The sequence below is a fragment of the Eleutherodactylus coqui genome, chromosome 11, assembly GCF_035609145.1.
Source record: "Eleutherodactylus coqui strain aEleCoq1 chromosome 11, aEleCoq1.hap1, whole genome shotgun sequence".
NCBI classification, from domain to species: Eukaryota; Metazoa; Chordata; class Amphibia; order Anura; family Eleutherodactylidae; genus Eleutherodactylus; species Eleutherodactylus coqui.
In genome coordinates, this window is record NC_089847.1 from 72,446,283 (window position 1) to 72,470,790 (window position 24,508).

Below are 24,508 nucleotides of genomic sequence, written 5' to 3' on the forward strand. Positions count from 1 at the left end.
CATCCCATTGCAGCTCTCACTAGTTCAGTGTCACGATAGAGCACATACTGTCATCACTCTGCATTATATTGTAATAAATGTAGATTATATTTTATGATTTAGTTGAATTTTTTTTCAAAGGTTCAATAAAGCTGATTTGGCTCCACCAGATATTATTCCTCAACCAGATCCATCAAGAGATGAAGTGGTGAGATCCATTTTTTACTAGAATTGACTGGCCTATTTCACATTTTCTGTTATGATGTAGCCCAGGCTCAATTCTTTCCACAGGTGAACAGCCCCCCACATGTACACGAGTGGCGCACCGCACCATACATTCTTATCTCTACAGCACATAGGCAGCATACAACATTTCAGCAAGCCTATACATCGATGTAATGACCTGGCTAGTTTACCTATTTATATGGATGCATTGGCTGAGTGCAGTGACATCTAGAAGCATCTAGTATCCTCCCTTCCTGGGCCTCGTCTTCTTGATGATGATGTAGGAGACCCACGTTACCAATCTTCTTGCGGTACATAAGAATATATCCCCAACTCACAAAACTGAGAGGGCCAACATTCTGAAGCAAGAGTCAGGCAGCAGACTACTGAGAGAGCCTCCAGGACAGAAACAGTCCAGGCAGCAGACTACTGAGAGGGCCTCCAGGACTGAAACAGTCCAGGCAGCAGACTACTGAGAGGGCCTCCAGGTCTGAAACAGCCCAGGCAGCAGACTACTAAGAGGGCCTCCAGGACTGAAACAGTCCAGGCAGCAGACTACTGAGAGGGCCTCCAGGTCTCAAACAGTTCAGGCAGCAGACCACTGAGAGGGCCTCCAGTACTGAAACAGTCCAAGCAGCGGACTACTGAGAGGGCCTCCTGAACAGAAACAGTCCAGGCAGCAGACTACTGAGAGGGCCTCCAGGTCAGAAATAGTCCAGGCAGCAGACTACTGAGAGGGCCTCCAGGACTGAAACACTCCAGGCAGCAGACTACTGAGAGGGCCTCCAGTACTGAAAAAGTCCAGGCAGCAGACTACTGAGAGGGCCTCCAGAACATAAACCATCCAGCAGACTACTGAGAGGACCTCCAGGACTGAAGCAGTTCAGGCAGCAGACTACTAAGAGGGCCTCTAGTACTGAAACAGTCCAGGCAGCAGACTACTGAGAGGGCCTCCAGGTCTGAAACAGCCTAGGCAGCAGACTACTGAGAGGGCCTCCAGGTCTCAAACAGTCCAGGCAGCAGACTACTGAAAGGGCCTCCAGGACTGAAACAGTTCGAGCAGCAGACTACTGAAAGGGCCTCCAGGACTGAAACAGTTCAAGCAGCAGACTACTAAGAGGGCCTCCAGGTCAGAAACAGTCCAGGCAGCAGACTACTGAGAGGGCCTCCAGGATTGAAACAGTCCAGGCAGCAGACTTCTGAGAGGGCCTCCAGGACTGAAATAGTCCAGGCAGCAGACTACTGAGAGGGCCTCCAGAACAGAAACAGTCCAGGCAGCAGACTACTGAGAGGGCCTCCAGGTCAGAAACAGTCCAGGCAGCAGACTACAGAGAGGGCCTCCATGACTGAAACAGTCCAGGCAGCAGACTACTGAGAGGGCCTCCAGTACTGAAAAAGTCCAGGCAGCAGACTACTGAGAGGGCCTCCAGAACAGAAACCATCCAGCAAACTACTGAGAGGACCTCCAGTACTGAAGCAGTTCAGGCAGCAGACTACTAAGAGGGCCTCTAGTACTGAAACAGTCCAGGCAGCAGACTACTGAGAGGGCCTCCTGAACAGAAACAGTCTAGGCAGCAGACTACTTAGAGGGCCTCCAGGTCAGAAACAGTCCAGGCAGCAGACTACTTAGAGGGCCTCCAGGTCAGAAACAGTCCAGGCAGCAGACTACTAAGAGGGCCTCCAGGACTGAAACAGTCCAGGCAGCAGACTACTGAGAGGGCCTCCAGTACTGAAATAGTCCAGGCAGCAGACTACTGAGAGGGCCTCCAGGACTGAAAAAGTTCAAGCAACAGACTACTGAGAGGGCCTCCAGGACAGAAACAGTCCAGGCAGCAGACTACTGAGAGGGCCTCCAGGACTGAAATAGTCCAGGCAGCAGACTACTGAGAGAGGCTCCAGAACAGAAACCATCCAGCAGACTACTAAGAGGACCTCCAGGACTGAAGCAGTTCAGGCAGCAGACTACTAAGAGGGCCTCGAGGACAGAAACCGTCCAGGCAGCAGACCACTGAGAGAGCCTCCAGGACTGAAACAGTAGAGGCAGCAGACTACTGAGAGGGCCTCCAGGACAGAAACAGTCCAGGCAGCAGAATACTGAGAGAGCCTTCGGGACTGAAACAGTCCAGGCAGCAGAATACTGAGAGGGCCTCCAGAACAGAAACCATCCAGCAGACTACTGAGAGGACCTCCAGGACTGAAGCAGTTCAGGCAGCAGACTACTAAGAGGGCCTCCAGTACTGAAACAGTCCAGGCAGCAGACTACTGAGAGGGCCTCCAGGACTGAAACAGTTCAAGCAACAGACTACAGAGAGGGCCTCCAGGACTGAAACAGTCCAGGCAGCAGAATACTGAGAGGGCCTCAGTGTAAAAATGCCCGTGTGACTGAGCCCTTAAGGTGAGATCACACAAAAACCCCACTGATATTCTTTTTTACTGTAAATTGCTATGGTTTTCAAATTGATTGCCAATAGCCATATGGCTGTGTGGATAAAATTGCTATTTGCCTGCAGAACTGTGCAGTGATTAAAAATCTATTTGAAAGCTTTGCTATTTTGCAATAAAATTGCGTACTGGTGCAGTTTTCTGCCACATTATAGCTGTTACTTGTGGTGTCACTTTACACAGGGCATGCCATAAATGCCACGTCTGGAATCTGTTCCTATTGGCTGAACAGAAGTCCACCAATTCCAGCTCCATAGACTTCAATGCAGGGCTGCATACAAACGCAGCCACCTTTCAACTGAAGTGCATGGGGAATGTGGTGGACAAAAATTTGTGAACAGGGGTCAGGTAATGTTAGCATGTAGCTTTAGAGTGGGCCCCCATAATGAATTTTATTGGTGGACCCCCTAGTAGCCCAATCCGATACTGTAGCCTGATTTCTATATTTATGACAATAGTACTGAAAATATTCCATTACATAATGTTCATTTCTACAGTTAAGCTGCATTCACATAGGCGAGTGCAATATTGCAATATCGCGCTTGTAAAATTCGATGTTTACTGTGAGTGCGTTACAGTTTGCAAGAAAATTGCATCACATCGCTGAACATGCGACTTTCACAGGTGTGAAAATCACATGTATTTTGAATAGGAGAAATTAAAAATCACATAGCAGTCACATGTTAATGCGATTGCGATGTGATTTTTTCTCCCCACCAATTGGAAACAATAGTCGAGATTTCTGTGGACTCGCACAAAAATAGAGTGTGCTGTAATTTTTCTATCTCGCAGCATCATTTTGAAAGAAAATCAAATGTGTGAATAGACCTATTGAAAAAAAGTGGGGTCTATTTCAGTGCAAGTTTTGTGCGAGAATCCTGTGAATGCACTGTCAGGATAATGTAGGACAGTCATTCATTACATAAAACCCCTAATGTCATTGTACTGCGTACATGCTAATGATTTTTGTGTCCTAGATGATGGATGACACTTTTGAAGAGCCTCAGGCAGAGATGAGTGATTCAGAGACTCTTGTACATGAAGAGACCTTCTCTCCTGCACCCTCTACTCAGAAACACAGCAAAAACGGTAAAGTCAAATTATATTACTGTCATCATCGCTTTATGTGTAGTTATATTAACAAAGAACCTTGTCCTCTTCAAAAGCTTTAAGCCGGCTGCACACGGCAGGGCCAGATTCAGCATGCAGGTTCAAGCAGCGTAATCCAGCTGCGACCCCGCGTACCTGCTATTTTTGTACTGCTGATGACCACAGACGCCCACTGTCAGTCATGCACAGTACAGATTTTTTTTAAATATTTGTTTTGCGTGTGCCGTCATTAGGCGATAATGCAGGTACCTGCAGCCTATCCACAATATCAATTGCGGGTGGGACATCTTCCATTGACTTCAATGAATGCCGTCCGTGTGGAGTCTGCAGCAAAATAGAGCATGCTGCGAGTTTTCCTCCTATCACGAAATACGCAAGTTTACATACCTTTCAAAGCATGTGATTTGCTGCGGCTCCTCTGTGCGGACGATGACCGTGGATTCTGCTGTAAAAATCAGCTTGTGTGAAGCTGGCCTTTGGCAGATGTGGAGGAGGTGATGCAAAATATGAATATTTTCAAAATTAGTAGTGTTAATTGTTTTTTTCTTATTAATCAAAAAAATGTAAATTGAACAAAAAGAATAAAAGAGAAATCTAAATCAAATCAATATTTGATGTGACCGCCTTTTACCTTCAAAAGGCCATCAATTCTTCTAGGTACACTTGCACACAGTTTTTGAAGGAACTCGGCACGAAGGTTGTTCCAAACATCTTGGAGAACTAACCACAGATCTTCTGTGGATGTAGGCTTGTTCAAATCCTTCTGTCTCTTCATGTAACCCCAGACAGACTTGATGATGTTGACATCAGGGCTCTGTGGGGCTATATCCAGCACTTCCAGGACTTCTTGTTCTTCTTTTTGCTGAAGAATTGATGCTGTTCTGAAGGCGTTGGTCACACAATATTGATTTAATTTCTCTTTGCAGCATTTTCCACACCTGTATAAAAGTTTATAAGTACAGTACTGTACTTATATATAGTACTATAATTTCGTCATTTTGATTTAAAGTATTTTTCCAAGATTTAAAAGAGTTTGCCGCAGGGTAAGTAACGGTGTAAAATAATTAAATAACCGTTACTTGCCCTTTAACTGTCGCTCCACTCCAGCACAGCCACTCTGGTCCTTACTGACATCACATTAATCATTCTCCTGACCACTGAGGCCAGCAATTGACATATTTGTTTTTCTTGACTTATATTGGGTCACTCAGGTTGCATTATATAATACTGCACCATGCTGCACTGTTGTGTCCAACAAAGAGCGATTGTAGCTTGCTGGAAAAGAACTAACGTGGTGTGAATAGAGCCTCAGCAGCAGGCATAGATGACATAGGACAAGTGCCACGTGATACCCAGGACACTTCTATCAGCTAACTGAATAAGACTAAACTTGTGTCATGGAACTGTGTTGCTAGCTGAATGTTGGGAGTCATGTGAAGAGTGGCTGGCGCCAAATGTTTTTCTGCTCGGCCCTACAGAGGAATCGCTACCTATTATAAAGCATAATGGCTCTCTATTCTTTGATAACTTGAGAACCTCTACTCCGATTTTCGGGCTGTTTTTACCGTATAGCTACATTATCAGATCATATTTTGGGTTTTGTTTAATCAAAATCTATGTGATACGTCCAAAGTAATAATGATATTTATATGTAAGGGTGGTTAGAAATCTGTACTTTCAATGACATGTTGTCCCCTCAATATCAGAGTTGTTAAGTGATTTAACCCCCTAGTGACCACACAGTTTTGCTTTTTTCCATTTTCGTTTTTTCCTCCCCGCTTTTAAAAAATCATAACTCCTTTATTTATTCATCGACGTCGCTGTATGAGGGCTTGTTTTTTGAGAAGAGTTGTATTTTTCAAAGGTACTATTTAGGCTGGGTTCTCACAGGGCGGATTCTCGGCGGAAATCTTGCGGTTTGGCCACAGCGAAAAACCGCAGCCGAAAAAAAAATAAACATGCTGCGGTCTGAGAAATCTCGTCCACATGGCTGGCTAATCCCGGGATTAGCGACCGCATGCGGATTTGCCGCGGCGCAATTCCACACGGAATTTCCGCGGCAAATCCGCCCCGTGTGAACCCAGCCTTAATGTACCATATAATGTTCTGAAAAACTTTAAAAAATTCTAGGTGGAGAGAAATGGAAAAAAAACGACATTCCGCTATCTTTCTGTGCGTCTTGTTTCTACAGTGCATAAACTGCAACAAAAATGACATGGTAACTTTATTCTATGGGTCAGTACAATTACTGCGATACCAAACTTGTATAGCTTTTTTTTTGCTGTACTACTTATATATTCTTTTTAAGATATTTAATTTTTTAAAATAATTTTCTATCTCCATCTTCTGCGCACAATAACTCTTTTATTTTTCCGTTGATATAGTTGTGTGAGGGTTCATTTTGTGCGGTACATCCTGTAGTTTAGTCGCATTCTAGAATACATAGGACTTTTTGATCGCTTTTGATTAGATTTTTCCTGGCAGCAGGGTGACCAAAAAAGCGCATTTCTGGCGGGATTTTTTTCGGACAACGTTCCATTTGCGCCGCAAATAATGTGTTATTTTGATTGAACGGACTTTGACGGATGCAGCGATACGAAATATGTATGTTTGTTTTATTATTTAGATTTTATTAATTTAAATATGGCAAAAGGGTTTTTTTTTTACTTTTATAACTTTTTTTAAAAATAATTAATAAAATGTTAGTGTTCTTATTTTTACTTTTTTTTTTAGTCCTCCTGGGGGACATCAACTAGCGATGCTTGGATCACTCATGCAATATGATGTAATACCATAGCATTACATCATACTTCATTCTGACAGGCAGCCTATTAAGCCACCAGCTGCCATGACACCCGCATGGCTCCCCCGATCTAACGGCGGGAGGGGGCCGTACGGGACCGATGTTCGGGCTATTTAAATGCCACTGTCAGATTTGACAGTGGCATTTAAAGGGTTAGCAGTCCCGATCAGCCGCACGGCCGAACGGGGCTGTTACCCGCAGGTGTCAGCTGTAATAAACAGCTGACATCTGCAATGTATGGAGGGAGATAGCAGTGCTATCTTCCTCCATACACGTCCTGCAATGGCAAGACGTAAAAACACAATAGGGTGGTCACTAAGGGGTTAAACACTACATTTTAACCTTTGTTTTATTCAGGGCTTACTCAGGCAACCGTTTGTGCAAAAACGCTCAGCAAAACGTTTTAGTGCATGAACGAGAAGGATGAGGTACACTTATGTGCGTGTCTGCACATATTACTGTACTTTTTGCACACACGCGTGACGCACCCTTTCCATGCATTAAAAGGCTAGTTAGACTAATGAGGTCCAGATGTGTTCTTTTCCATGGATTTTTCACAGTGTTAATGATTCCCCTTGTGTATTTGCGCACTTCCCATAGACTTCTATGGAGCCCCTGGTACGTCGAAAAATGAAACAAGCCCTACTTTTTTTCCACTCGTGTGAAATGCGTGCGCAAAACATGCTTATATGAACGAACCCATTGACATAAAAAAAAGAGTCAGAATCTGACTCTGTGCCCATCCGGCATCCGTGCATACCTACTTTCTTCTTTTACAGGCTGTACTGCAGATGGTCCGCACAGCAAGCTGTCGGACATGCACAGTACAGTTTTTACTTTTTTAAATCCCAACTCTTGCCACATTGTCGCTAGGCGATGACGCGAGTACCCGCAACCTTTCTGCTGTGTCATTGCGGAAGGCCCGCAGGTCGGACGGCTTACATTGACTTCAATGGAAGCTGTCCATGTGGAATCCGCACAGAAATAAAACATGCTGCGATCTTTCCTCCGTGAGCGGAAAATCGCATTTGATATCCGCTCGTATAGAGAAAAACGCATTTTGCCATATCATGCTATGGGCGGTATTTCCTGAGTAATCCAGTGGCAGACGCCCACTCCAGATTCCACAATGCAAATCCGCCCGTGTGCAGCCGACCTTACTGTATTGCAATGAATGAATTCCACAGTGATAACTTGTGCCATGTCAGCAGCAAATAGAGCAGGCTGCGGATTTTAAAAACCTGATACACTTACATTGTACTTTACACTTCTGCCGAATTTCATCATGAAATCCACAGCCAAAACAGAACAGAACAGTCATCTGCGATGTGTGAACGCACCCCAACACGAACAAGACTGTGAGCGCAATTACTTTCCATTCAACTCAGTTTTGATGCAGGCAGAGCTGTGGGTACAGCTGGTTGTACTGTAGGAATGTGTCTACTGAGCAGTTCAAGTTAAACCCTTCTTCCTTCAACCAATGGTCATCATACTGAATACATAATGGGGCATATTCATGAATAGTGCTGTAATAACTGACAGTTTTTGACAGCAAGAACAATTCTTTTGGTGTAAATTGGCAAAATGTTACATAGACAGATACAAAATGTTGCCATGCTGCATCAGACACCTTGTTGCAGAAGTATTCTCCCATAGAAGCATTTGCTTTTAAATGGAAGTAAACTGGTAACATTGCGACATGTACAGAGGTGCAGGGACTCTATGTCCCTTCGCTTCAGCTTCTACATATGGCGCTACCATGTGCATAAGGGCCTACGGCTGTGCCTACTCCTCCGGCATGTGTCTAAGGCCCTCTTACACAGACGGTTTTTCAGCGTTTGAGCTAATGCTTTTATATTGTAGCTGCATCGAGAAATACTGCTGCAATTGCCAACTTTATGACACAATATCTCTTATCCTGGATAGAAGGTCATGTACAGTATTTTGCCCATTTGTATGCCAGGTATTATTATTACAATGGTAAAGATAGCATTTTCTATTCCATACAGGAATTGTAGTCTATAGTTTCAGTAACATTACCATCCTTGGAAGAGGGTCAGATTGTCTCAGTGACTCCTGTCTACAAAAGACTGATATTATCTATGAATACAAATGATATCCCCGACTTCCAGTTATGTGTAAGAAGCTGCCCAGAGCTGCCGCTTTTTTTTTTTCAATTTTATATTATGCTAACCCTTCTTTAAAAAAAAGTCGTCCCACAACCAAATAATTTTACTAAATGAACACCAGAAACTGGCATCAATGATAGCTCTTATCTGGCATAGATTTGATCTTCTCGTGCACAGACTGCCAAAAGAGTGTCTTACCTTCAGTATTTAAAGGCAATTTGTTAGTTTTGATGCTGAAAAACTGCTGATAGTGCTATGCAGGGGCTGTGGAGCAGTGATTAGGCATTCCTTTGTGAATGATGGTATGACACCCTGCATTGAGAAAACTATGCTTCTTCCGGAAGTTCCTTCCACTTTCTCCATTGAGCTGCTCCACAGGTCTGATTGACAGCTGTAGTGTAAGTCAGAACTGTGGAAGAACACAAAAGTGTTTGATGGAAGACCGCAGAGAAAGATATACTGTAGTAGTTGTCAGGACGACAAATTAGGAGGGCATGTGATAGCATTTATGTTAACTCTATGTTGACAAAAAACCAATTGAAGAAATGTCTTTAAGGTAGAGGCAGCATGATGGGGTAAGGGCTTGAATATGCTGCCTGAAAGACAACACGGAATCAAAGTTTATTCCAAGTCAGAGGACTTGAGAGACTGGGTACTGTGCAGCCATTAACTGTGGGGTCTGGTGGGGGTCGTGAGTGAGATGGAGCAAAGATGATGAATTCACTGAAGGCTTCAGTGGGAGTAGAAGGAGGATATAGCTGATAGACACTCTGGGATTCTGGATAGCACAAAAGTTACATCTGGGTCGGAGAGGTAAATTTGAGTGTCATTGGCATAAAAATGATATTCAAAATCATGGGATTTTATGAGCCATTCCAGTCCAAAGGTATAGATAGAGAAGTATATGAGAGACACAACATGTATAATTGGTGAGGTATGAAGAGATCCAGGAGAGGGTCAAGTCTGAGATGCCAAGGGATGAGAGAATTCATAACAAAAGGGAGTGGTCAACTGTGTCAAAAGCAGAGGGCAGGTCTAGAACGATGAGCGCGAAGTAAAGGCTCTTTTACACGGGCCGAGAATCTCATGATTCGAGTTTGGCTGACAGAACAAGCAGGTGATTCACATTAAGAATCGTGCAGTTCTTGGGCAACTATCATTTAGAGTTTCACATTCCTATGTGTTATACTGAAGATAAGTGTTTTAACTGCTCAATAAGTGCCCGAGCCGACGCTGGCTTTTATGTTGGCTGAAACTGAACCCCGAATGAGAGCCTCACAATTCTCACTCATCGTTCAGTCGTTTACCCATGTTTAAACTGAACTATATCATTCAGTTTTGTTCATTTGAATGATTTTCTGAATAATCCTTTTGTCTAAATGAGCAAAATGTCGTAAGGCTTTGGTAGTTAGCAGATCATTATTGACTTTGGTTAAGGCTCTTTCAGAGGAGTAGGAGGATCAGAAGTCAGACTGTAGATGCTTGAAATGAGACTTTGACAAGAGTTGAGAACGCAGTGAACTAGACCGAGCACTGACTAACAATAAGGGTAAAACAGCGGGGAATAAGATGGCTGTCTATGGTGGTTCTGCTGCTCCCCTAAAACGTGTATAATCGTGATCTGGGCCGGTAAGTTACATGTGGTTTTTGGTAAAAACAAATAAAATAGGCAGCTGTTATAGCCTGCTACCCACAGAGTTGGGTTGGGGAAGATGTTAGTTTGTAGTGACGCCAGTCCGTATATGGGTAGGGACCCATTACGTTAAAAATATTATAAATATAAAAAGTGGATAAATAAACAATAATGGGGGTAGTAGTCTTTGTTCCCGGAGCATTAGTGCGGTACCTCAGTGCAGTATACCGGTGATGGGAAAGAGACTCCAGGCAACAGATTTTAGATAATGAAACAACTTTTAACCATTTATTGGCAGGGAGATAGAGAGTACTTGATGTTGCAGTGATGACATAGGTTGCATTAAATTCACTTGAGTAGATGACAACTTTAAGTCACATTGGTCACATTGTGTTGGTCGCATGTTTTAATAAAGATAAAAAGTCATTGGGTAGTGATACGTTGATTAGGGTTGGGAGAAACACAGTAGTAAGATTGGGGATGAGGTGTGGTAGTGGCTCAAAGGCATAGGTGGGGCGGTATAATTTGGAGAATAGTGTGTAAAGCTTCTGACAGTAATGGTAAGGAACCAAGTTATATGATAGGAGAACAGAGTAGTTGTGTACAGGGGTTGTGGATTCTGTACGTTGATGTTTTCTCATGTTTTATCTAATGTTGGTGATCTTGCATTTCAAATATGTGGCAAAGTCTTCAGCTTGGATAAGGGGCACTGGGTAACCGAGTAAATTAAAACAAAAACCTGACTCAGTACAAGTCAAATTGATCCATTAAGAGCTGTTACAAAAGCCTTTAACTATATATGTGTATACAGTTTTACATAAGGAAAACAAACTACTTTGCAGGTGACTTAAGTATGTATCAACTTTGCTCTGATATTATCTGCTTCTGTTTTCGGCAAGAAATATGAGGACAGTAATTGTGCGCTGGTTTCCAAGCTTTATATAACCGTTTGTAAGCATTTTGCATATGTTTTCCCTCAGCGATCTCACCAGCTCCACAGTCTCTTGAAGATGAATGGCAGAGTATTTCTGACCTCACTCTGGCCTGTAACAGCATACTGGAAGCCATGTCTAAAGAGGGTAAGTTGCTATTTTTTATTTAAAACACTAGGTTTTAGGACTTGGCAAAGGAGTGAGCAAACTGTATTTAGCGGTACCTTTATATATAAGTGTACCTTTTAATAATGCTTTCCTGCTTAAATAAATGTATGCAATTAAGAAAAGACTCTTAGTTAATGAGATGTTACTAAATATCAGTCGACTTCAGATAAAGTCAGGGGCCGAATAATGGGTACCCACAGTAAACGCTAGAATAAGGCCCTATTCCACCATGACTTCTCTCATCATTAAGTTGATTCATCATTTCCCCTCTTGCTTGACTTTTAAGTGTTCCATTATTCACTACTTCACCCCTCTTTCTCCTGCACATTTATTTTCTCTCTCCGCCTCAGCCGACCAGATTAATATTTGCATGTGACATTAACACTCTAATCACTGACTACCTCCCACCTCCTTTAACAGTGAAAGTGCGCCCTCCAGCTGCTGGGTCCTGTAACATCTGCTATGCTTGCTTCCCTACTACTTAGGCTCTTAGCACTCGTTCACAGGGGCGTATTTACACCATGTATTATGCGCGCAATTATTGTGCACATAATATACAATGAATAGAACCCATTGATTTCAGTGGGTTCGTTTATATGTGCGTATTTTTTACGCAATGTATGATCACGTTAAAAAAATATGTGGCATGGCCTGTTTGGGTGCATATCATACACCATTATAGGCCATTGAAGTAAATGGGTGCAAATATGCAGGAAACCTGTGTGTTCACTACATATTTGTGCAGCATATCAGTGGGCCCATCTATGTTGTCTTTTGCGTGCCTAACATTGTATATATATATTTTTTTTTTCTGTTCACAATAGCTTCCTATGAAAACACGCTAGCGCTACCTCATGCTGTCATCATTGACCCAGCCCCCTGTAATCACCCATAAACAGTTAAGGCATGCGGCGCGTCCTGGGTGATTCTGGTTCTCTCTGAGAGAGCAGCTGAGGTTGGAGATGCATCTTCTGATGACGAGGATGTTCTTTTGCCTTGGTTACTCTGGCGTAGATTTAGTTAGTCACATGAGATGGCAGACAATGTTCCTAGAAGCAGGAATCAGTGGTTCCGGGTTCATCCTCTGGTGTCCCAGAGTGCATTTCCATCTCAACTTGGTTGAGGACGCTTCCAAAAATGAGATGATCCTAAACAATTTTCAAAATGGCTGCCGTGCCTTCCCTGTAATTAGCTGCAAATGTTATAGCATCCTGACAGGTCGCTGCTCAATTACACCATTTTTTATGCATGTTTGTGCGCACCCCCACAGACTCCTATGGGGCCTTTGGTGAGCATATGCACACAAAAGTAGAGCATGTCACATTTTTTTTAGCCTGACGGAAATGCGCGTGCGAAAGCGAGTAATCTGAGGAAACCCATTCAAATCAATGGATTCTAATTTATGTTGTTTGCGCAAGCTTTTTTTTTTTCTACATGCAAAAACGTGCGCAAATACGCCCATGTGAAGGAGCCCTAAGCGATTTTTGATCACATAAATCCACAACGTATTTACGCGACGGAAATGCGCTCTACGCCCTTGTAAACAAGCCTTAAGGGTCTGAATTACATCTTGTGACTTAGATAGTAGTCTATAAAACAGTATGAAATGTTTTTATTTCCTTATAAAGTGTAGCGTTTACAGCACAATGTTATTGGGGAAACAACTGCTGTGACAAATTATTTAGCACATCCACAATATTGCATATTTATCAGCTAAATGTATCCAACCTTCTAATGTAGCTCCATGAAAACACTTCTACCAAGAAGTGCTCCACTGAATGTTAGGGCTCCTGTCCACGGGCGACTTTTCATTGCGTTCTCCACAGTGATAATCCGGCCACGAGTAACGCAGTGCATGCTTTCCATAGCGTTGCTATGGAAAGCGCAACCCCCCTGTCCACGAGCAGCGAATCATAGAGATTCTCCGCTCGAGGCCAGCAAATCGCATATAGGCTTACCGCGGAGATCCGTCAGCTAGATCGCAATGCCCATGGACAGGCAGCCTAAATGTTAAAGGTTGATAGGAAATTCTAGATGTATGGGGACTGAGCGCCCAATAAAGATTCATTGGTACATAAGGGAATCCTCTTGTGATGATTCATTCATTTAGGGCAGTATGGTGGTTTAATGGTTACATCACAGCACTGGGGTCCTGGGTTCAAATCTAACCAAGGGCAATAACTGCATGGAGTTCTCCCCATTTTTGTGTTGGTTTTCTCCAAATATACTAATGGCATACTAATAGGTTAATTTGAAATTTATATTGAGAGCCTCAATGGGGACAAGGACCAATGTAAGTGATTGATAATAGTCTCTGTACAACACTGTAGAATAACTATTTAAAAGAGTAAAAATAAACTTACCCTTTAAGGCTGAAACCTAGTTTGATACTTAAGGATGCAGCAATTTTGGGGTCTTTTCACTTTCACAACATTCATTGTGCAGTATAAGTGACCAAATAACTTTTTTCCACAGGTTGGTATGATTACGACTATACCAAAATGATGTATTTCTTACGGTTTTTCACTATTGCACAATAAAAAAAACCTCTTTTTTGGAAAATATTTTTTTTTTTGCATCTGTGCATTCAAAGAACCATAATTTTTTTTACTGTGTTCTAGGGCTTGTTTTTTGTTTGACAAGCTGGGGTTTTTATTGGTACCATTTTGGGGTACATATTATATTTTTCATCACTGTTGTTAAATTTTTGGGGAGGTGAAATTATCAAAAAAGCATTTGGGCAGTTTTCCCCTTTTTTTTTACAGTTTTTGCTGTGCAGTATAAAAAGCATGTTCAATTTATAGTATGGGTTGTTACAAATGCAGAGATACCAAATATGTTTTAATCCTTTTTCTAAAAAAAAGCAAGGAAAAGTGTGCCAAATTTTTAAAATATTTGTAATTCTCTTTCCTTGCATTTTTTGTTTTATTTTTTATTATTTAATTTTCAAGGAGTACTTCAACCTGCAATCCTATGATCACTCAGATAATGCACTGCAGTTTTTCTGTACTGCATTATATTATCTTTTATCTTCAAAAGCCATGGCATATTCCAGAAGCAATTGTCAGGTGTCTAGTTGCTATGGCAACCAATTGCCACTCTGCAGTTGGATGGCGGAGGGCCGAGGACATCACTGGGGGAGGTGACCCCCTCTGTTAACTGCTTACATGGTGAGATCAACATTGATCGCAACATGTAAGGGATTAACAGCAGGAATCAGAGTGCTCTGCCATTCCTGCCATTGCAGTGGGATCCCTGAAGTCAGTTACTGCAGATGGCATGGGCTCGACTCCTTAGCCCACGCCATATGCATGGCTTACGTGTCTAGCATTTCACGTAAACCCTTTCCCTCCTACGGTCTTGTACTTAATGGGGCAGGACGGGGATAAATAATCTGAATATGTAACACATTTCAGGTGGAGCCCATTCTTCAGACAAATCAGTAAGTCAGAGTATACAATTGAATGAATCATACAATATATAGTTAAAGAGTACTTGTACTTTTTTAGGGGAAGTTGATTTGTAAATATGACTTTAATAAACTTTGTTTATATTTAATAACAAGAATTGTTCTTCCCTTTTGTTCATAATGTTGGTGAATCTCCCTGCAAACAGCTTCTTCCAGATGCTGCAGATCACTGTTCCCATGTTTAACCCTTTACCCCTCTGTGACGTACCTGCAGGGTGGGCACGAAGAGGGCTTGGCAGCCGAGCCCACTGCATACCTGATGGCTGTTTGACAGCTGACACCCACCACAAACAGCCGTGGTCAGAACTAGCTCTGATCGCAGTTGTTTGATCGCTTACATGCGTGGTCAGTCCTGTATATGGCATATAAATTGTCAGCCGGGAGGAGAGGTTCCCTCCAACTTACCATCAGACCCCCCTTATCTGCCACGTGAAGCGATCACTGAGTGACAATGGTTGCTATGGCTGCCCTGGACCTGGTGAACTCTTCCAGTGTGGACATGTGTTTTAAGGGAACCTGGACAGATATGGGCAGTGCCCTTGTGTACATGTTATTACTAGTAATTATTAGGAAATTATAGTACCCTGATCACATGGTGGTGACGCTCATCCCGAGTGAATGACTTACATGCTCCGGCCCTGATCACATGATGGTGGCATAATCAAAGGTCCTTCATCGCCAGTGAGGGAGTTACATGCTTTGCCCCTTATCACATGTCGGTGACTTGACGGTCATCCTTGTGCAGATTATGGGCAGACTACAAACCCCCTGTAGCCTCAGTTGCTATGGATTATTGACAAACAGCTGGCCGGACAGCAGCTGTGTGCGTACGGAACCTGTGATACTGTCATGTGATCAGGGGCGGAGCATGTAACTCCCTCACTAGGGATAAAGGACCTTTGATCACATCACCGCCATGTGATCAGGGGCAGAGCATGTAATCACTCACAAACCCACGTATTACTCATGCACGGATGGACAGGTGGTCGTTAGTATTTTGATGAAGCACTGCAACAATTCAGAATAAAAGCACTTTAATGTTTGCCTGTTTGACTCAGGAGTGAGTCACAGAGGTGGTCACACCAGGCTGTCCCTGACTGCAACATGAAGACTAACAGCTCTCTTCCTATACACAAGCATGGAGAGGATCAATCAGTCTTTATGCTGTAGGTGGGGAGAAGCAAATGCAGTTTGCCTCTTTAGCTCGAGAGTTACATTCCCAAGTCAAACAGGTAAGCTTTTAAGTGTGTTTATCCTGAAATGCTGCAGTGTTCAGAATAACACTTACATGAGGGCAATGGACATATCTGTCCTGGGTTCATGCTGCCTGTGTTTCAGGCAGCATGAACCCAGTGATGGGATCCCTTTAACCATATTAAGTGCTGTTTATAGCAAAGCTTTAAAGGGGTTGTCCCGTGAAAGCAAGTGGGGTAACGCACTTCTGTATGGCCATATTAATGCACTTTGTAATATACATCGTGCATTAAATATTGGCCATACAGAAGTTATACACTTACCCCCTCCGGTGCTGGCGTCCCCGTCTCCATGGCGCCGACCGAAGCCTTCTTCTCCTTCCATTAGACGCACTTGCGCAGTCTGCTCTTCTGTTCTTCTGTTCTGTTGAATGGGGCCGCTCCGACATGCGCAGAAGACCTGTGCGGCGCGAGCACGCCGGAGCGGCCCCATTCAACAGAACAGAAGAGCAGACTGCGCAAGCGCGTATATTACAAAGTGCATTAATATGGCCATACAGAAGTGCTTTACCCCACTTTCTTTCACAGGACAACCCCTTTAAATGTGAAGGTGTAAAATACAATATACTGCAATACTAAAAAATTGTAGTATATTGTAGAAGCAACCATATGGTTGCAAGTTCAAGTCCCCTCAGGGGACTAAAATTAATGTAGGATGTAAATGAAATAACATTTTTAAAAAACTGTAAATGAAAAATGTTAAAGATTTTTTAAAAATTCTCACAAAACTATAACAAAACATATTTTTTTTTACTTTTTAACTTTATATGATCACCGTTATCCGATGGATAGCGATGATCATATGACTGGAAACCGCATACAGCGGTCCCCAGTCATATCTCCCTGCACTCGGCTAACTGTGACAGCCGGGTGCAGGGAGATTTTGAATTTGCCGGGCTCGCCGGCTTCTGCGCATGTGCGCCACATCGGCACATCGCAGAAGCCAGCGGGGGGGGGGTCCCAACACCGGCTGGAGGACATCGGCGGACCTGAGGTGAGTATTTTCACCTCCCCTCATGAATCCGATCCATGAGGGGAGGTGAAACTTCTTTTTTTACACTTTTTGCACTTTTCCGCGATCGCCGTTATCCATTGTATAACGGCGATCGCGGTACCGTGGACCGCTCACCGCGGTCCCCGCTGACATCTCCTGCCTCCCGGCTACCTACAGGAGCCGGGAGCCAGGAGATTTTAAATTTCCCACGCCGCCGGGCCTTCTGCGCATGCGGCTGACGTAATGCCGCCTGGCGCGCATGCGCAGAAGGACGGCTACGGGGCCCGAAGCATCGGGCCATCGGGGAGCCGTGCCGCGGACCTCGGTGAGTAATTTCAGCTGCTCTGATGGATCTGATCCATCAGAGCAGCTGAATCTTTAACTTTTTTCAAACTTTTATTTACTTTTTTGCGATCGGCGCTATCGATTGGATAGCGCCGATCGCAATGCCGGGGGGGGGGGGATGGTTCCGAACAGCCCGGGATGACAGCTCCATGCTGTCAGCAACCTGCGGACACCGACAGCATGGAGCTGTCACGTCCACAGCCCGAGGGGCTTTATTCTCTGCAGTACAGATGTTTTTACGTCCTCAGAGAATAAAGCCCACTTCGGGAGGACGTAAAAACACTATGGGCTAGTCGTTAAGGGGTTAATTGAAAAAACCCAGTCTGACTCAGGCATGCAGTGTGGGCCGAAGCCCACCTGTATTTTATCTGACGTTAGCTCAGCTGTCCGGGGCACTGCAATGGGATTTATTTATGTATCGTCGGTGGGTTCCAGGGAGCCACCCATGCTGTGGGTGCACACAGACTTCCCATAGCGGAGTTGTACCTGCCTGTGACTATGAAAAAAGGCCAGACTGACTCTGGCATGCATTGTAGGCCGAAGCCAACCTGTATTTTATCTGATGTTAGCTCAGCTGTCCGGGGCACTGTAATGGGATTTATTAATGTACCGCCGGTGGGTTCCAGGGAGCCACCCATGCTGTGGGTGCACACAGACTTCCCATAGCGGAGTTGTACCTGCCTGTGACTATTAATAAAAAAAAACAGTCTGACTAGGGCATGCAGTGTTGGCCGAAGCCCACCTGTACTTTATCTCACGTTACCTCAGCTATCCGGGGGACTGCAATAGGATTTATTTATGTACCGTCGGTGGCTTCCTGGGACCCACCCATGCTGTGGGTCCACACAGACTTCCCATAGCGTATTTGTACCTGCCTGTGACTATTAATTAAAAAAAACCAGTCTGACTCGGGCATGCAGTGTTGGCCGAAGCCCACCTGTATTTTATCTGACGTTAGCTCAGCTGTCCGGGGCACTGTAATGGGATTTATTTATGTACCGCCGGTGGGTTCCAGGGAGCCACCCATGCTGTGGGTGCACACAGACTTCCCATAGCGGAGTTGTACCTGCCTGTGACTATTAAAAAAAACCCAGTCTGACTAGGGCATGCAGTGTTGGCCGAAGCCCACCTCTACTTTATCTCACGTTACCTCAGCTATCCGGGGGACTGCAATGGGATTTATTAATGTACCGTCGGTGGCTTCCTGGGACCCACCCATGCTGTGGGTCCACACAGACTTCCCAGAGCGTAGTTGTACCTGCCTGTGACTATTAATTTAAAAAAAAACAGTCTGACTCGGGCATGCAGTGTGGGCCGAAGCCAACCTGTATTTTATCTGACGTTACCACAGCTATCCGGGGCACTGCATTGGGACAAACAAGAGGAGCGATACAGCGCTAATGAGACGTTCACAGCTACGCTAGCATTGGAGTCCGCTGTAGGCCCGCGATTGCTGAGGGTTTGTGCAGAGTCCTATGTCCTGGGTGCACTGAAAGTCCGCTTCCTGCCTACAATTGCTGAAGCTGTTGACCGAGGCCTATGTCCCGGGGGAACTGCAACTGCGCCAGGTTGGGGCTGTGGAGCTTTTTCCTGGCTAATGCAGTCATTGGAGCGGGGAAAAGAAAGGTAACTGATTTGCTGAGCCCGTCACAGATGAACTAGCATCGAAGTCCGCTTCATGCCCGCGTTTGCTGAGGGTGTGGGCTGAGGCCTATGTCCCGGGGGAAGTGCAAGTACACCAGGTTTGGGCTGTGGAGCTTTTTCCTGCTAATCCAGTCATTGGAGCGGTGAAAGGAAAGCTAACTGATTTAATGAGCCCGTCACAGAAGAACTAGCATCGAAGTCCGCTTCATGCCTACGATTGCTGAAGCTGTGGCTCGAGGCCTATGTCGTCGGCGCGGTGCAAGTCTGCCATGTTTGGCCACTCTGATTTATTTATTGTTCATGTCTTCGCTTGCCTAGGACCCACCTATGCTGTTAGTGCACACCTAGTTCCCATCGCGGTGTTTGACCTGTCTGGCACAAAGACACTGACTGATTTGGGTAGGAGGCAGAGTGCAGATGGCTTTCCCCTTGCAGTGTCGATTGAGCTATGCGACACCTAGAGAAAATGAATACTGTGTGGGCACATGGATTCCCCATTGCTATGTAACTCCTGCCCATGTTTGCAGCTCCTGACGGAGGTGGCACAGGATTGGAATGAAAATCGAACGTCAATTTCTCATCGATTCTCTACAGCATTGTGGGCTATCGCCCCGCCCCTTTTAAAGAGGGTCGCTACCTGGCCCTGCCAACCCTCTGCAGTGTGTGCCTCCCGTTCCTCCTCATGGCAGACGCACTTATAAATAGACATGAGGGTGGTGTGGCTATGAGGCCAGCGTGTGGCATGAGGGCAGCTGAAGACTGCGCAGAGACACTTTTGTGTGCGCTGCGGACGCAGGGTTGTGCGCGCGCGGGGGGGGGGTTGGGCAGCATGTAACCCAGGAGAAGAGGCAGCGGTGTGTCCCGCAGGCAGTGCTTGTGCTTGGTTGGAGGTAGTGTGGTGCTTAGCTAAGGTGTGCCTTGCTAATGAGGGTTTGTCCGAAGTAAAAATTGTTAGGGGGGGTTTCACACTTGCCGCTATTGTGGCTTAATAGTGGGACCTGGGAACCTAAGATGCAGCCCAGCATGTTGCCCCTCGCCTGCCCTATCCGTTTCTGTGTCGTTTCCATCACTTACGTAGGTTTTGAAGATTTGCACAAATGAAAACCTTAGAGAGCATCGGCGATATACAAAAATGCTCGAGTCGCCCATTGACTTCAATGGGGTTCGTTACTCGAAACGAACCCTCGAGCATCACGGAAAGCTCGACTCGAGCATTGAGCACCCGAGCATTTTGGTGCTCGCTCATCTTTGCGTGTAAAAGGGGCTTTATCCTGCAAAAAAAGCACTGATTACGGCTCTGTCAACGGAATAGTAAAAAGTTATAGCTCTTGGGACGTGGGGATTAAGAAGAGAAATGAAAACTGATAGTTAAGGGGTTAATCTGTACACCACTTCTTAGCATGTAGTGTACGGATTGAAGAGTCTCTGGTTAGAGCAGCCGGATTATCAAATCTTTCATGCTCCGAAGACGGAGGCTGCCTTAGCAAAATATTAGGGCTGGTGTTAAAAATGAGACATTTTTCAGTGTGACAGAGAAGTGAGACATCTTGAAGAGGGGGCATAAATACATCACAGCTCTGTAAATTACCCTCTTAAGGACGCAGCCATTTTATGGTCCTCCGCACTTTCAAAAGATCATAAGTCATAACCCTTTTTCTATCCATCAATTTCGCTGTCTAAGGGCTTGTTTTATGTGGGACACTTTGTATTTTTCAGTCGTACTATTTAATATATCATATACCGTACTGAAAAACGTTAAAATAATTTGAAGTGGAGAAAATTGGGGAAAAACGCAATTACACCATTTTCTACTGTGTATACACTGCAGCAAAAATGACATGATAACTTTATTCTACGATTCAGTATAATTACTTTGATACCAAATTTAGGGCTTATTCAGACTACCGTATATCGGCCGCGTATTCACGCCGGCCGATATACAGCATCCCTCTCTGCAGTGGGAGGAGGCTGGAAAAGCCAGGAGCAGTGCTCTGAGCTCCTGCCCCATCTCCACCAACTCTCCACCCTCTCTCCGCCCCTCTGCACTATTTGCAATTAGAAGAGGTGGAACGGGGGTGGGGCTAATTCCGGAATTTAGCCCCACCCCCGTCCTGCCTCCTCTCTTTGCAAATAGTGCAGAGGGGTGGAGAAGGGGTGGAAAGGAAGCAGAGAGGGCGCTGGAGCTCAGTGCACTGCTCCCGGCTCTTCCAGCCTCCTTTCCCTGCAGAGAGAGACGCCGTATATATATCGTCTGAAGCCGCCCTTATATAGATTTTTGATTTTGCTGTGGTACTTTTAAAAAATAAAATATCTTTGGGAAAAATAAAATTATTTTTTTCCCCATTAACATAGTTGTGTGAAGGTTCGTTTTTTGCGGGATGTCCTGTAGTTTCCATTGGTATGAATTTATAATCGCTTTTTATTACATTTTTACTTAGCAACAGGGTGATCAAAAAAAGTGTGATTCCAACGTTTATTTTTTCTGATGACGTTCGATGTATTAATTTGATTGGCCAGACTTTTATGGATGCAGCAATACCAAATATGTTTTTTTTGTTGTTTTTTTTTAATTGTAAATATGGGAAAAGTTTTTTTTATAAAAATTTTTATTACCTTTCATTTTTTTAATATTTAAAGACATTTTTTTTGCAATCGCCTTAGGGGACTCGAACTTAAGATCGTTTGATCGCTTCTGCAGTATAATGCATACTTCTACATTATACCACAATATGACAAGCAGTCCATCAAGCCATGCCACAGGCTGGGCTTAGAAGGCAATCAACAATGGCAGCACTGGGCCTTCAGAAGGCTCTTCTCAACCGAATGATAGTCCGCAATCCCAACATGGGGGAAGGCATTCGGAACCCCTGATTTCTGATTGGGGCATTTAAATGCCGCAATCAGAATTGACAACAGCATTCAAAGGTTTAATAGCTGCAATCAGCATGAGCCGACAGCTGACACCTGCATTGTATGAAATGGGATTGACCCCCCCAATCCATATAAACCTCGAATCTCCATGATGTAATTAAGGGGTCAATTCATCAAGATAGAGAAGCACTTTCTAATGCCGTAAAGGTTACTTTTAGACATGCATATATTTTAGTCCATGTTTTGCGTGTTTTTCTATGTACCTATTCACATGGCTGTATTTTTTATGATCATTTTTTTAAACACAGCGTGATCTATTTTTTCTGTTTTTGCATCCATATTGCTATTATTTTCTATTTGGCAAATACGGATGAGTATTTGTTTAGTAGAAAGTAAAATATACGGAAGCAAGTGCTGATCAAATAGTGACACACAGTAATATCATCTGTAACATGTCTGTAATACAGATCTGTATAACGGAGGTGTTACAATACGCTCATCTTAAGTGCTCCTGTCCACAGGCGATCTTGCATTGCGCTACTCGCGGCGATAATCTGGCCGCGAGTAACGCAGTGCATGCTTTCCATAGCGTTCCTATGGAAAGCGCAGCTCCCTGTCCATGAGCAGAGAATCATAGCGATTCTCTGCTCGTGGGACTCAAATCCCAGCATGCTGTGATTTGCCACTATTCTCTGCAGTGAGCCTATCTGTCAGATAGGCTCACCGCAGAGAACTGACAGTTCTCTTCCCTGCTCCCTGGCGGAGGAATATCGCTAGCGATATTCCGCCTCACCCGTTGACAGGGGGCCTAAACCGGCCAAAAGATCAGATTTGTACTTGGTGAATTTGTGGTCCAAAAACCAAGTAGCTTAGGTAATATGGCCAAGCTGATAATCACACTGTTACTCCATAGAGAAGAGTATTTCATGTGTACATATGTCTCCGCACCAGTGTGGTGTTCTGTCATAAAATCCATCCAGCAATGCTACTAATTCTTGTGTAAGTATGAGACACAGAGATTATTACTTGTTGTTAAACTTTCTGTGTTCTTACAGAGCAGGTACAAGCTATAAAAAATGATTTGGGAGCTCAAAGCTCACTCCCAGCAGCATCAGGGTAAGCGGCAAACACCTTAATTGTCAGGTTCACACATTTTACACAATCACATGTCCAGGTGACATTTACCGGACTAAAAAATGTCATTTTGCTTCTAGAAATCTTAATGACAAAGTTACAGAGCTGGAAATGAAACTGAAGAAACTTCAGGAAGACCTTAAAAAGGTAAGGAAAACGCAGATTATTGGGGTATATTTGCATGGGAGTCAAATTTTTCCACAAAGATTCCACCTCTAAAACCGCTAAAGAAATCACCCGGCACATGAGCTATGCTTTCATACCTCCAGCCCAATGTAAGTGTCATTACTAATGATGTCACATACGTGGGCCAGCAGTAGAGCTGCAACTGTGCAATGTAGGCAACTGAAGTTGGGGCTGCGCATGCACAGTCCTTGTTTGTAACGTATGAAGGAGGTGCAGTATTAGGCGGGCATTGCAGTCACACCAGAGGTTTAGTGAGTAGTTACTGAATTGTTGTGTTAAGCAGGCACAATGAATTGTAGGACTAGCAGGTTGGAATTCACTGCTAGAGGTCTGACAAGCCCACAATCCAGTAGTGCCTTGAGAAATATTGCAGCAGATGGTATGGAGCCATGAAAAGAAAGAAAAAAAGACAGTTTTTTTGTAAGTGAAACATCTTTATTCCATACAGTTTTTTTGAATTTATGAGCTTATTATTACATTTTCCAAGTCCTGGATAATGCCTTTAAGGACTCCGGTCTAAGACCCTTGCATATAAGCTTATTCTAGCTCTGTATAATGGGTGCTGCTGTTCTGAATCTGACAGTAAACATGGCATATTCAATTGGATGTCATATTATGGAGTATTCTTCTCTAGAAGCGTTAGAAATGGAGGTACTATATAGTGACACATTGAATGTCTAAGGCTCCACAGTAGACTGCTGAAGAGACTCATGTGTAGTGAATGTTCCTAGACCTACATAAATTTTTTAATTCTGCAGTTTTGCAGTTTTCGTTATTGGAGGCAAAAGTGACATGTACGGAAATCTGCAGTTAAAGAATCAGATATACAATGTTTCAAAAAAAATCAGCATACCCTGAAAAAATTGAATGGAACTGTAATTTGGTTACTGTGATAAAGAACTACAGTGGCCAAAAGAATCAAAAAGTAGTATGAATGAACATACCCAAATCTTACATACTGCTGCACGTCTTTTATTTTACTTTCCACTGCGCTAGGCTCCAGTAGAACTAGCATTTGAGGTTCGATCAGAACCACTTGTACAAATCACTAGTACAATTGCAAAAAGCAAGTGAACCTTTTGGAATCACCTGGATTTCTGCATTGATTACTAATAGATGTGTTGGATTTTTATCAATGTCAAAATCATAGAGCAACACACTTTAACTAAACTAGTAACACACAAACTGTTG

General features: G+C 43.9%; 1 protein-coding gene across 3 annotated transcripts in view; it reads left to right on the forward strand.

The window, feature by feature from the left end:
- The window catches only part of SIPA1 (signal-induced proliferation-associated 1), a 104,489-nt gene that overhangs the window by 78,062 nt on the left and 1,919 nt on the right, over positions 1 to 24,508 (forward strand). Inside the window, exons 10-14 of one of the 3 annotated variants that reach the window (XM_066582583.1) lie at positions 121 to 187; positions 3,624 to 3,735; positions 11,302 to 11,400; positions 23,053 to 23,113; positions 23,212 to 23,278. In XM_066582583.1, the coding sequence (XP_066438680.1) occupies positions 121 to 187; positions 3,624 to 3,735; positions 11,302 to 11,400; positions 23,053 to 23,113; positions 23,212 to 23,278 (406 nt within the window). Of the gene's footprint in view, positions 1 to 120; positions 188 to 3,623; positions 3,736 to 11,301; positions 11,401 to 23,052; positions 23,114 to 23,211; positions 23,280 to 24,508 lie in introns of those variants that run through there. The other 2 variants (XM_066582584.1, XM_066582585.1) reach the window with 2 other exon arrangements.